This window comes from Callospermophilus lateralis, chromosome 13 (assembly GCF_048772815.1).
Source record: "Callospermophilus lateralis isolate mCalLat2 chromosome 13, mCalLat2.hap1, whole genome shotgun sequence".
NCBI lineage: Eukaryota > Metazoa > Chordata > Mammalia > Rodentia > Sciuridae > Callospermophilus > Callospermophilus lateralis.
Window position 1 is genome coordinate 107,521,280 of NC_135317.1, and position 15,054 is coordinate 107,536,333.

The window sequence follows — 15,054 nt, forward strand, 5'->3', positions numbered from 1 at the left end:
AGAGTGACAGGAGACACCTTTAATGTAACCCAGTTGCACATGTTAACCTTACAGCTCAGTTCACACAAAGAGGTAGAAACATTTTAGAGATGACAAGGTTAATAGGTGTCTCCAGGTATAGGATAGCCTATAGTAGAAACCACACAGGCAGGAACATTGGTTCAACCCACCCATCTACCACCAGTTAAAAAGTTTTATGGCCAATAGAGATAGAAAACAGTTTAAAGGGTGCCTCATTCTTGCCATCTCCCAGAGTCAGGCACATTTTTTAAAAAAACAGCCTAAGAGGGAGGTCTCTCTGCAAGTGGAAACCTGTCTACTCTAGAAATGCCACCTCCTGTGCATCCTACCCATGGTGCTCTTCTCAATGCAGCCTAATACTTGGAATCCAAGCTCTTCTAGAAATGGGAGTCTCTGCGCATCTCTAGCAGATGATAAAGATACATAGCCAAATGTCCTCTGAGCAATATACTGACTTAACATGAGTATGGGCTGTGGAGACCAACATTCTTTTAATGGATTCACCTTTCTCTCACGGGGCTTGAGTTTTCTCATTTATATGATAATGATAATTAATTTTCTCTTGATCAAAGGTTTAATCATGTGTAGATTTTAAAAAATGAAATAAGAGAATGTATTAGAAACGAGTGTGTTTATAACTACTTAACAAAATATGGACTTTTAAACATAACTTATAACCAATATGGGGTGGATGAGATTTACTATTCTGATCAAAGTCTGTAACAAGCGACACTCTGAACAGCAGGATCACGGTGCAGCTGGCACTATGCTTCACACTTCACGTACATTCTCTCATCTAATACTCCTAATGACCTATGAAACATTCCCATTGAATAATTGAATAAATTCAGTCTCAAAACGATTGGGGAAATTGCCTAAAGTCACACAGTCATTAAGTGGTAAATCCATAATTCATACCCTGAACTATCTGACCCAAACAACTATTCCCATAACGATTCTGTAGTTTCTGATAGATGGAAGCAGAAAGATAAAGCAATCTGCAGAAGAAAGTTAGAAAATATTAAATAAACAACTGCGCTTGGTGCAACTACTAAATCATATTTGACAACTCAATGTGCAAACTGTTCTGTACAAGCCAAATATACGTCCAAGTGATGTGGAAAGTTTCTTCTATCAGCTCTATCTCATCTAATTAAAAAGCTAGATCAGAGACTACTTCTTACCTGTAGCGTCATCTCCACTCTCCATCGACGGTTTACTGGTTTCTGACGGATTGTTCATTCTTGAGTCTGTAATAAAGCAGAGGGGAATACGATTTTTAACTCGGGGTAAAGATGGGCTAAGAAGGCACCCCTCCCCCACAAAAAAAAAAAAAAAAAAAAAAAGAAAAGAAAAAGGAAAAGGGTTAACTAATGTCACATTCATACAGTTAGTTCAGGGACATATCAAGTTAAACATTACAAACTGTAATAGAAGGAACCTGAAAGAAATTCAGGATCTCTGGGATCCTGATGACATCCACAAATTAATTACCTTTCTAAAGAATTTTAATATGGATAATAGATGGGATAGTAACTCAAAAGAAAATATGTCTAAGAAAAATATACTTCTTCCCTTCCTCAAACTAATCTAAGTCAAAATAATATTATGTCAAATATATACCTCAAGCAAAAACCAGTACAAAAGTTATACCAGCAGACACAACAGAAATCTCTAAATTAGACTTCAAGACTGAATCATAACCATGCCCACTTAGAATCTTATCAAGCGGACATCTCAAATGAACCTGCTAATTTGAGTTGAACTTCTTTCAGTGCTATCTATGTAAACAAGTTCGTTTCCACCAGGATTTTCACCAAGCTGTATAAAATAGTGTCCTAGAAAACATGCAGGAGAAGAGTCAAGAACAACAATGCTATTCTACCTCTTTAAAAGGGTTTTTTTTTTTTTTTTAAAGTAAACATCTTGTTCTATATTTACTGCAAACTAAAACTTGGAATACTTACAATCAAAGAAGTTTATTAACAAAAAAGTTCTACCTTTTCAACTATTTAACTGTAGCTATTAGAGAAGAATAAACACTTCAACTAGGAATGACAGCATTGATTTGAAGTCCTGACCATGTGTCCATTAAGCTGCAGCATCCACATGCACAAAGTGCTAAGGAAAAAAAAATCAAGAGCCCTTTTTTGATAAAATTTCATGTCCAATCTACAGGCTATGTAACAGCCTCTCAAACTGTAAGCTTTTGTGCCTCATGTTTGTCTTTTGGGCTTAGACGGTATAGTGTATCCTTGGTTTGTTCTATAGATATTCAAAGGCATAAAGTTTGTGTCTGTGGTCATAAATGAGGACAGTTCTACAACTTCCTTTCCCCACTGTCCAGAAAATTTTAAATATCATCTGAAAGCGTACTAAGGTTTGAAAGAAACAGGTGTGTGACTTAGTGAAAAACAGCTTTCTGAATGACTTACCCAAACTCTTATGAAAGTTAACAAAGATCACAAGTTAAACAGAAATGCCATTAGGAATGCAAATGGCTTAATGCTTCTCTTAGAATGTATTTTAAAGGAAAGTAGAAAAAGTAATAAATAAGTTAACACTGATAAAAAGGGTAACGATTTCCCACATATAGGGACATCATAGAAACAAAGCAAGCACAAATCGTTAACAACTCACGAGCCTGACCCTGCGTAATTCACGTCCTTATTTCCACATTTATAAGTTAAAAATTATGTCACAGGTATTTTATGTGAATCTCCTAAGGACCAATCACTGAATTGTCAAAGAGTTTCAAGGGCATTTAATGAAATTACTTCAAACATACCAAAGAGAATAAAACAATAAAATTCTGATTAACTGCAACAACAATGATAAGACTATTTCAATGATATTGACTGTTAGTTGAAAGTAGTAGACATAATTTCTAATTCAACAATAAATGTTAAAAATATCTCAAAAAGGTATTTTCCTTTTGTTTCTTGAGTTTCCAAGAAAGAGTAAAAACAAGTAAATTCTTCTTTGACATCTGAAATCATCTTCTCTCTGGCCAGTATAAAAAATACACGTCTATGCCCCTGAGCTGACTAGACACAGTGAGACCAACACGAAGTCTACAGGCTGCTCCTGAATTCCTGACATCCATGTACTGCTCATCACGTGCCCTTTAGATGGGGATTTTTATTGTGGGGGACCATGTAACTACTACCTTGGGTTCAGGCCATGCCTTCTACATAAGAATTCATCCATCTTCAGAATGATCAATTTATTTTCCCTTGGCAACTGGGAAGGTGACCGAAGTAGCCTCAATTTTCAAGTAGGGAAAATGACACACAGGAAAAGAAAAATCATCAGCAGAAGTTTTAAACTTAAGGTATCCAACTCCCGGAGTTTCTATCCCCTGACTTTTCTGGTGATTACAATAACCTAAAAAGGTTTCATTAATACTATAGAGAAATAAACAAAACTCCACACAAAATGTGGCCACCAGGAGCCACCATCTGCCTCAATACCAGAATGCCTCTATCTATTTTAAATCTCAGTCAACCAAAGGCGGTGTATACATTAAAATTAAAGTAGGATACCTCCCTCTCTAAAGGCTTGCTTGTCTATAGGGAAAACTCTTTTAAGATAAGCTTTCCAATACTTAAAACCACAGTTTTCTACAAAAGATAGTTGGTTTCAACACAAAAATAAGGACTAATCTTGGAATTTTAAAAGTTCATAATGTCTAAAATCTAAAAATGGGTCAATACATAAAGTGCAGTCAACACTACAATGTTGCAATAGTATGTACAGAAACAATTCTAGAATGGCTCCACTTCATTTTTCACTGAGATACTAGGTTTGCAAAAATTTTATTAATATGTACATTTTATATTATTTAGGTACAGTTCAAACCTTGTTTCTGATTTAAAAATGTTTTTTTTAGAATTTATATTAAATGCTTTCCACAGAAGTCCCCCAAAAGTAAAAAATGTCCTCCACTGAGGTCAAATTCTCAATCCACACTATTTATTCAAAGTACCCTCGGAATCAGAAGAGCAGCATAGGGAGGGACCACAGCTCAGTCAAGCACACACAGCGCTTTGCAAATGCTTTCCTTCTTCCCCACTCAACCACCTCTCCCCCTCCCTTGCCTTGGCTGCATGTGATTAAGCATTTAAGCATAGTCAACCCCTCACATGCTATTTCCATATTAAAGCTTCTAAGAAAGAACTGTGCTAGTACCCACCTAGAACACAGTCACTGCAGTCCAGCATCGCTGTGAAGTCTTCTAGAGGTGTGGACAATCCAAAGCAAGCAAGAAACAGGTAGCGGTCTGGGGTGGGGGAAAGAAGGTAGCACTATTTCTAACAAATCTGCACCATGTTCTTCAGAGAACAGGGTGGGGAGTGGAAAGTGGATTAACAGGAGAAGCAAAATACAACTTCAGTTACACCATAGCAATCTTTAGCTGAATAAGGAAACTTCAGTTGCTCAGAGGAGTTTTAGTCTCTCCTACCAGCTAGGACTGACATTGTCAAGGCAACTGAAGCATGAAAAGTTCCCCTTTTTGTAATAAAATAGAAACAAAGATTGCAGCTGGCAGTTTCCATAATGAAGCTTAATCAGTATGCGCGTGATTAGGGCCTTATGCAAATCTCTCCTCGTTAGCACAGCAGCCAGCACTTTGAAGTCCAGGAACAATTCATTTACAGAATACACTGAAAGCACTCCCTGCATAATTTAAATCATTGCATAAATATTTATCAGCTCATTTGCATATTAATTGGCAGTGCATGAAGGGAAAAATTATCTCCTGAGTGCCAGCATAATTATTAGGAGGATAAAATGTGATTTCTTCCAATGGTCTGGCTTCTTGGACTTAACTTGAGATAGTACCAAGGGAGAAGGGAGGGACAGGAGACAGAGTTCTGTTAAAATGCCACTGAAATGACACGTACAAATTAGAAACAACTCTACAGACTTAAGCACCTTTAATCTTATTCCTGCTGGCAACAATGACTTCAGTAATAAGAGGATTTGCAAAAAGCTTTTCCACACAATCCAAATAATCCCAAGGAAACAATTAGCAAGGTAGAAGCAGAACCCAGGGCTGTCAAGATGGTGCCATTCTACTGATAGGGAATTTTCCAGTTATTAACACACAGTCAGGAGAAAGTCCTACTTAGAACATGGCAACGGTACAAATGTGGAAGCAGGACAGAGTGTATGAAAGTATCTTTGAGGGTATGGAACTCATTATTTGCAAATCTTTTTATACTACCAAATTAACAGAAGAGATTAGTGGAATGCCACAAATTAAGCAGTGTCCTTTCTCTCATGAAAACCAATCTCACGTGAAAGAAGTCAGTATGCTACTCCAGAGTACAGATCTTCAGCAAAAGGGCTAAGCAAACTATGGAATTACTCAGTATTTTCAAGTAAATTTCACTTGATGGATCTCTCCCTTCCTTTCTACATCCTTATCAAACAAGGCTGATTCAATTTACAAGGTAAATGATCAACATAAAACCTTTTGGGCATTACACAATAATGTTATATCCTAATCATCACAGACAATTCAGGAGAAGGTTTATAAAAAGTCCATAAAGTAAGCACTATTACCCATTTTAAGAATAAGGAAATAGGTACAGAGAACTAAAACCCTTTTTATGCAATATTATATTAATAATTTGAGGTCAGGGTTTAAAATGAGATTTTGCTAGTTTCAAACTCAGGGTTCTTGGCTTTTACTATACACTGTGGCTAAGGAACACATTCAGGGGCCACACTAGAATTTTTGTGTAATGAGGAAGCAGACTAGTCACTTGTGGCCAAGGCACTGTGTTCCACAGTCAGGTGTGCACAGATACATGTAAAAGGGTCCTGGATAGAGTTCTCATGGGGAGCAGCCCACTATGACCTGCTTTTTAAAATTTAGAAACCCTCTTCAAGCATGCCAAACATCTAACTTTTAAAATATGCATATAGCTTTCCTGAACATTAAGGATGAAATTAAATTTCACATGCATACAAGGAAATGAAAAAGAATTTTTTAAAAAAAATCAGGAGCCCTTAAAAATATTTCCTTGAAGCTCCTTCCCTCTGGAGTCGGAATGTACTCTTCTCTAACATGCTGAGAAGGTTGCTACTGGGTAAGTGTGCTCATGCTTCTCAGTCTAGAGTAAGAGACAGCTGCACAGCTGCACAAGGAGACATGGAGTCACTTGATAAACATGGGACAGCTTTTAAAAATCATCACTTTTGTTCATGAAGAATTCACACCACTTTGTATCAAAATAAGCAACAATGTATCACAGAACAGAAAACACATTTTGAATGAGGTAGACTGTGTAAGGCACCGTGAGAAAAGGTGAGGTGCAATGACGACAGAGAACACAGCAGCACTGACACTTGTCCTGTTCCCTCCTCTGTGAGCTGACCCTGACCTCCTGTACTACTTATAGAATTGCACCACCATTCATCATCTGCCCTTTTGTACTTTGCACAGTGACACCTTCAACGCACCCTTTCTTTGCCAATTTGGTCTTTCATCTTTAGACAGGGATGGCTTGGGCCTAGAGTCAATCACTGTGTTTGCTGATTGGTACTCCACAGATGCAGCACCTTGGTGGCATAGTTACCAGCCACAACAGACCAAGAGAGTCCCACAGGGCCTCTGCACTGCAAGAAGGCCAAAGCTTACCAACACACACAAGCCACTGTCCAGAGTGGGACTCTGCTTACCTTCACTATAGGCAGCTGACTCTGCTACAGTGGGATGTGCAGAAAAAGCCCTTCCTGCTATACTTGATGCAGGCATCCTGCGAGTTCTAGAGGGTATTTTCAAATACAAAAGTCTGTCCCAGCCTCTACAGATGGACTAGGGACTTGGGGAGGGATGGCTACCATCTTTCCCCTGTATTCCAGAAAGCTGATATTGATACGGAGATGTTCTTCTGTTTTCCCCTTTTGCAAGGTTTAGTTTGAGTCCTCCTACCCTAATCATTTTTCAAAGACTATCCTTCCTTCCTCCATTGCATTGGTTTTGCACCTGAGTCACAAATCAGTTGGCAATACTTCTGTGGTCAATTTCTGGGTCCCCTATTCTGTTCCATTGTTGAATATGTCAATTCAAGTAAAACTGGGGAAATGGATTCTTCTCTGAGGACCTGGTTCCCTTTCTTCTTTCTTATTCAGACTGGTAATTTACTTTGTTCCATCTTCCAATTCACTCTGTCCCCTCCATTCTGCTGTGAACCTGTCCAGTGACTTTCTAAAAGAAATTCAGTTGTTATCATTTTTGTTCTAAAAATCTCCATTTAGTTCTTGTTCATATTTTTCTCTCTTCACTAGGCTTTCTATTTCTTTGCTGAGATCTGATACTTTTTCATTTGTTTCAATGTGCTCATAATTACTCAGGAAAGCATTTTTTGATAGCTGCTTTAAAATCCTTGTCAGATTATCCAACATTTCTGTGTAGGTGGTATCTACTGATGAGTTTTCTCATTCAAGTTGAGATTTTTCTGGGTTCTCGATAAAACAAGCAATTATCAATTAAAATGCAGATTTTGCATATAATTGGATTTCGGATTCTAAGTCTACTATTGTAATCATCCTCTTAACACCACCACCAATCCAGCTGGCAGGAGAGGAAGCACCTGGTTCCATCCAGGTTGGAGTAGTATTCCAGGTTCCCCACCCTGTCTCCCAGTACACTAAGGGAAGGGGAAGGAATCCCTTGTTAGGAGCAGGCAAGGGTGGAAGTTCTGGTGTCCTGCCAGGACTCCACTGACAGTTGTCCTGGCTGGGAAGGACAGGCATGTCTCATTAGTGCTCCCACATGGTCTCTGTGCGTCAGGGAGATGGAGATGTCCTAACTCTCCTCTAGACCTCCTCCTACTGTACCCCAGGGAAGAAAAGATGAAGTTCAGGCTTCCCAAATTATCTAGCACCTGGGGGTTTCATTAGCTCCCTGCTGTGTCTTCCCTGGCTGCACCCTAACAGGAGGGCTGGGGCCCCATGGAACAGCCTATTGAGGTCAGGTGCAGGCTCGCCACTGGGCCTGTGCTGATAGAGGAGCTGCAGTTCTACTATATGGCATTTGACCTGACAAGTGACTATTAAGGTTTTCTACCTTGCTACAAGGCTGCACCTCTCCTCCTCCTCTGGTTGGAGAAAAAAACAGCTTTTGCTGAGCCCTGCACCCCACCCCAAGCCTGGGATGTTCGAAACAAACCAACCAACCAAGACCTGGGAGTGCAAGTGAGCTGCTCCTTGGGTCCCCAAGTCTCTATTACTCTCCAGCTCTTAAGTCTTACATTTGCCTATGCACAGTATCCAGGGATGTGGACTGTGCCTCTCAACAGCCTCACTCCCCTTCCAGAGGCAGAGTCCTGCCTGCCTCCTTGAATTCACTTTTCTTATCAACACAGCTAGCTGTGGACTGAAATTATTTTGTCCTTTTTTCAGTGAGCTACCATAGTGACCCTAGTCCCTTAAAACAACCTGGGTAGTTTCCCTTCTGTTCCTGCAGGGAAAGTACTGTCTGCATCTTGAAGGATTATTATAACTGGCCCAAGGATACAGTTGATTCTGGTGCCTCCCTTGATACAGGGCTGATGGCTCCCAGGGATGGAAGGAGAATTTCTCTTGACACACCTCACTTCCTTTCATGATTATTATTTATTCAAATTTTTAATTGCTTCTTGAGTCAATATAAATCATAGAAAATTATTAAAAGAACTGTATTTATTTAATTTCAGGGGTTCTGTTTTGTAATGACTACACTTAAGGCCAAAAATTTCTCTCCAAAAATCATTTTTAGCTATGGTCCAGACAGTTTTCCTTTGTCACTCACTTGTACATTTTTAATAATGACCATTATTTTTCCATGAGATACCTAAGAGTACATTTTTCCCTTGAGCTCCTTGTATTGTTGCCATTTTATTTTAATGACCTGTGATAAAGCAATGTAGTTTATCACTTTTTAAGAACTTGCTAAGATTTATGAAATACTTGAGCTCAATGTTTCTAAAATGTTCCACATATATACACAAAAAAATGCTATTATGTTTTTTTAAGGACAAAGTTAATGATATTATTCTAAGGTGATCAACAAATTAAACCATTTATGATTTTTGACTTAACAATGGTGCAAAAAGGAACTCATATAACTGTTTGGGTTTTTAATTTTCAGTACACCTTTGATAAACTGCATGAATGCTCAACACTTTATTAAAGGCTTTCTGTTAGATGATTTTGCTCAAATGTTGTCTACTCTAAGTGTTCAAGCACACTGAAGGTAAGCTAGGCCACGCCATGATGGTAATTCAGTAAAACATCTTAAGTGCATTTCAACCTATGATATTTGCAACTTCCGATGGATTTACTGGGAAATAACCCCATTGTAAATTGAGCACATGTACTTATTTGTAGAGAACAGATCATTAAAATTCTCCATGAGCTGGGGATGTAGCTTAGTGATAGAATGTATAGTTAACATGTATGAAGCCCTAGGTTCAATCCCTAGCACCCCAAAACAAAAACAAAAACTCCCCACTGGAACAAATAATTCATCAATAGTTCTTTGGAATAACTGGGATTTGCTATAAATATTTTTAGTTCTATTTTTTTGGCAAGGGCTGTTAATAGACTGCTCCTTCTTCACTTTAAAGTGAACCTATTTTATCCTTGTTCTCCACCCCCCCCCCCCCCCCCCGCCGGCTTCAGAACTTCCTGCTACACCAGGCTTCCTTCCGATGTTGCCTGGTATATTTTTGTAGGTTTATTAACCATCATTTCTATGTCACTTGGTTTTAGGTATGTCTTTTAAAGAATCCAACCTGAACATGTGCTGTTACTAGGCTTCTTTAGCCCATAATTTCCTTTGTGATTATTGATACAGCTGGCCTTTTGTCATCTTATAAAAAACTTTATAGTTTTTATTTTGCCTTATTTTTTTGTTGTTGTTGCTGTTCCCTTTGCCCTTCTTCCCTGGTTTATATTAGAGGCATTTTCTTTAGTCTTCTTTTATCTCCTTCTAATAGTTTGGGAGTTAATTTTTCTCTATATTCTTTTTGACTGCTTTAATTACTAAAGGAAATTTTTATTTCTTTAATAATGCTAAAGTAATCAATTTTAGGTAGTTCCCTAGTAAGAAAATGTCCTTCTATAAATTATCTTTACACATATAATAACTACTTGAGCTTTTTGGAATTCATCTTATACTTTGGTATATTTCTTTCATAAATAATGTCCTATGAAAAGAATTCAGAGCTAAGGTAACTTGGACCAGAATCAACTTACAAAACATTAAAAGGTCCTCATTGTTCTTACCAGGATATTGCCTAGATTCAAAGATTAATCTAGTAAGTAAATGTGTTAAGACAACATGACTTAAGTTTATCAGTGCTGGAGAAGAGAATTAAAACCCTGAAAGCAGAAAAAAACTAGAATGGACTCTACAATACTGAGTTGGAAATACATGTTCTGGTATGAACTCATGTTTTTTTTTAAAGTATACAGATAAGAAATAAAGAGACTCACACATAGCCACATAGCCATTCTCTGGCTGTCCTCTGAGGACCTGAGAACAGCTGTGCCCTGTGGTGACTATAAATGAATCTCCAATATGAGAAATCACTTTCTCCATTCAAAGAAACTACTAGTTGAAGTGCTTTAAAAAATAAAGGGAGAAAATATGATAATACATGGAAAAGACACAGAAGCCAGCATAAAGGGTTTCTAATCAGATTTTGGATAACCAGAACAAAAATAAATAAAAATAATGATGAATGAATTATAACCATAATACTTACTTGCAGGAACTCATGAGTCTATGCTGACATGGATGGATGGATGGATGGATAGATGGATGGATGGATGGATGGATAGAAAGGTTTTCTTACAGAATGCCAAACAATATAGAAAAAAACTAAAATTAGAAAATTGACATTTGAAAACTACCATAAGGGCTGGGGTTGTGGCTCAGTGGCAGATCGCTTGCCTTCCATGCATGGGGCACTGGGTTGATCCTCAACACCACATAAATAACTAAAATAAAGGTACTGTGTCCATCTACAACTTAAAAAAAACAAACCATAATAATAATTAGTTCAGTCAAGAAACAACAGATGCTAATCTAGTGGGTGAAAACTGGATGATGAAAATTTACACTTGCCCTACAAAATACTTCAGTTAACTTCACCATGGAGGAGCCAGCAAACCGTACCTTAACCAAGGGATCAAAGCTAGCTAACAGGGCAAGGTAAATCCAACTGATGCACCACTGGAAGGGTGTGATGAGGATACAGGCCATTTCTGGGACACCTACCAGCTAGCAGCACCTGCCTCCAAACACAGGATGATCCCAAACGCTGCACCTATAGATTGCACTCCTCCAAAGCTCAGGTCCTGGAAGCCAGCAGGCTGAGAACCATCTTCTAGATGGGAGAAGAGTGAAGTCACAGCAACTGCACAGAAGGCACAACACTATTCTTCCAACTTTCCTGTTAAGTCTGCAATTATTTTAAAATTAGCAAAGAAAAAATAAACTGGTCAACAAACTCAGCTAGTGCTGGTTTTATTGTCCTATGTAGCTTTGCCTTCCCCATTCCTAAGAAATCCTGATCACAAGGGAAGACAGATGTTGACACTGGCAATACCAGGGTTCTTAACATGAGTGCTCTATTATCAGAGTGCACCTGCAACAACGTGCACAGTGCTCACAGACAGCACAAGAGCTACAGAAGAGTCCACACATTGACTCAGATCTAAGCACTGGGCCTGGAACAACTTTTCATAGTTGATGTCATCACATTTGTTATCTGAAGAAAGAAGCAAAGCTCAGAAACTATTATACCCCCAAATTCTATTAAATATCTTAGAAACTCAGTTAATTTTAAATAAAATCTCCCAGATTTAAGACTATATTAGAAAATGAGTTTGACTTGATTTTTCCCCCTGTACTAAACTGAAACCAGGAATAAAACACTTAAGTGACATGAGCTATTAAAAGATATATTTTCAGTGTCACACTGCCTATTTCCTGGGAGCGCCCACCAGCCAGATGGCAGTGGTAATTCAATGGAGCAAGGCAAGGCATGGGGAAATATGGGGGTCAAGTCTGGTTTGAAGGTAAAAAGTCTCCTGAGTTTGGCAAACTTAAGCATTTTACTAATAAGGGAAATGGGATTTTCTTTATACTTGCATTGCTAGTTTTCATTAATAAGCCTTTATTTATCCCAGAGCCAGTTAGACATTTGAAATGTTGTATTAATTTCTGAATGATATTTTTTGCCGCAATATCTAAATTTTTCATTAAATATATCTCAGCTAATTTTGAAAGATCCATTTTAAAAAATGTTTTAAGAAAATAATCATTGGTGATCAACTACAAAAAGTAATAACAAGCCAGGCACAGTGGCACATGCCTGTAATCCCAGCAGCTTGGGAGACTGAGGCAGGAAGATTGTGAGTTCAAAGCCAGCCTCAGCAACAGCAAGGCTCTAAGCAACTCAATGAGACCCTGTCTCTAAATAAAATACAAAATAGATCTGGGGATGTGGCTCAGTGGTTGAGTGCCCTTGAGTTCAATCCCCGCTACCAAGAAAGGAAAAAAAAAAAGGTAAAAACACAGAGCCAAGAGATGAGTCACACTAAATTTCCTTTTGGACCTGTTCAGGTTAATTTATTCTAGTTTAAACATCTTTGTAACACACAGGCACTTATAAGGATTTTTTAAAGGGGAGTTAAGACTTAATCTTAAATCACATTATAAAAACAGCTAATAATTCCTCTAGTTAAAATCATTACAGAAAAATAGTTTCTCAGCACTACCTCATGACTATTTCTAAAATGTTTAGGTTTTCTCACAAGTGAATTGAGAGAAGAAATGATTTCATAATGAACTGGATTTAACACTGGACAAACTTTAATTCCAAAACCGAAAAGGCTCACAGTTCAGTAATGGGCTTTGAACTTAGTCTACTAGGAACCAACCCCCAGACCCTTTTCCACTATTGACTAAGCCATAGGCATCCCAAGCACCACTCCATCATAACAGCAAATAGCAAACAAATTTCAGAGATAAAAATGAAAAGAAAAACTTGATAAGTCATTTTAATAGTCATTCCACAAACTAAAAGGCAATCATCATTATCAGCACCTGGATTTATCAGTAGCTACCAAATTAACAGCTTTATTTAGCAGAAAATATTTATGAGGAACAGAAAGACTACATTCTTTCTTTGAACTGATTCATTGAAAACTGAGAGTAGTTTGGTAATAAAAAGGAAGGAAAGCTCTTCCTTACTTTTCCAGTCTATGAATACAAAGAGAACAAAGGCAGAACTGAGTGAGCTGCATAAAATAACCTCTCACTTTAAGGGGGGGGGGCACTATGCACAGGGGGAACACTGAGGACCCAAAGAGACACTCGGCTCCCTTAAGAGGCACCTGTCCTGGGCCCATTCCACCCTCACAGAGCAGAGACACCAGTGCTGGCCCTTGCTAAAGGCACACAGAGTAAATGGGTGCTTCTTGTATGGGCACTATTCTTTAAAGGACACATTTTACTAATAACAAACAAACTAACTTCTAATCCTAGCAGTCTCTCTCCCAAATTTATAAGAACCTACTTTAATTGGCTTTATATACATATAATATGACAGGTATAGATAGACTAATGCTATCATTGTAAAGTATTCTGGGGAAAAAATACAGGATTATAGTTTCTGCTTAGAAGAAGGGAAAGGTCAACACTCGGCAAACACTGATGTAGAAAGTCACCTTCAAACCCTTATCAGGAAGTCTCAGAACCCTGACCAGCTGGGAGCTCAACAGCCTCCACCAAGACAGCAACTGGCATATGCACCGGCTCTACACCTGTACTCCAGTACTGGTGCCATACACCTGTACTATATATCTACTTTTGAATTAGTATCACTAGAATAACTAGTATAAAATTAGTATAACTGTCTGAGTGGTAAAACTAGTTAGGGGAAATGATCTAAATCTTACATAACCAAACTCAGCAGTCATACAACCAGTCCAGGCCTTTTTTCCCTATACATTAGGTCATTTCCTACTTTCATGAAACTCAGAGCTAACAGGTAGGTTCAATGATGTAAACAAAATCAAATGTGTAAATAGTTCAAATTCTCTTTTGTTTTTCCCCCAGAACATTCAATCAAATTTACTGAGGCAAGAGTCTTAACATTAGATGTAGCTGCTTTAATTACCTTTTCACTAGGCCATACTTGAACAAGCAGCAATCTGACACCACCCCACTCCACCCCACACACACACACAAAAAAGTCCCACGCAGTTTTATATATTTGAGACCTGAGTGTATATTTTTAGGATATTTTCACATGTGCCATGTCATTTGCTTCTTACAAAATCTCCGTGAGTTGGGTGATATTATTCCCCTTTTGTGGATAGTGGTGCTAAGGTCCAGATGGCTAAAATGACTCGGAGAAGGTCTGCTGACATCTACTAGAGGGAGAGAATTGAAGGCAAAGGGACTGGGCTGCGCTAAACTGAGCGAAACTTTTTTCATGTGATAAAGTGCCTCAAACTTGAATCACAAAGACTGAAATTTAATTATGTTCTTCTATAATGTTGAGTTAGATTAGAAATGTTTTTCAAAGTTTTCTCCTACAGCACTGTCCTATTTAGACATGAGAATGCTGTGTAGCTAGAAACTCAAAAAAGTACGTAGCTTCCTAATTTTTCTAAGTGTAAAATTTAATGGAACTTTTAGGTTGTTTAGTGAGAATAAACTTCTTAAAAAGGAATTTTTGTGAGAAGGGGATTACAGTGGGTTATAATACTGGAAAGCAGGGATCAACATAAAAATCTGCTGTAAGTCTCTTATAGTGGTCAAAAGTTTCTAAAATTTTATTATATCTCTCTTGAAAAATTCTGATCTGTTTTTTGTACTTTAAGTTCTTATGTACTTTAAATTCTTTATAACAATAAAAACAAAAAAGCTTTAAAGTTTAAAACACAAGCAAAACAAAATAACAATTTAAGAAAAGGGGAGCAAGACACTGAAACATTTACATACACAACACAAATTTA

The 15,054-nt window shown here is 37.9% G+C and overlaps 1 protein-coding gene across 2 annotated transcripts in view; it reads right to left on the minus strand.

Moving 5' to 3' along the window:
* Positions 1 to 15,054, minus strand: part of Pou2f1 (POU class 2 homeobox 1) — a 128,994-nt gene that overhangs the window by 57,888 nt on the left and 56,052 nt on the right. Inside the window, exons 1-2 of one of the 2 annotated variants that reach the window (XM_076873028.2) lie at positions 4,217 to 4,269; positions 1,206 to 1,271 (exon numbers count right to left, since the gene is read on the minus strand). In XM_076873028.2, the coding sequence (XP_076729143.2) occupies positions 1,206 to 1,271; positions 4,217 to 4,244 (94 nt within the window). In that variant the 5' untranslated portion in view covers positions 4,245 to 4,269. Of the gene's footprint in view, positions 1 to 1,205; positions 1,272 to 4,216; positions 4,270 to 15,054 lie in introns of those variants that run through there. The other variant, XM_076873029.2, reaches the window with a different exon arrangement.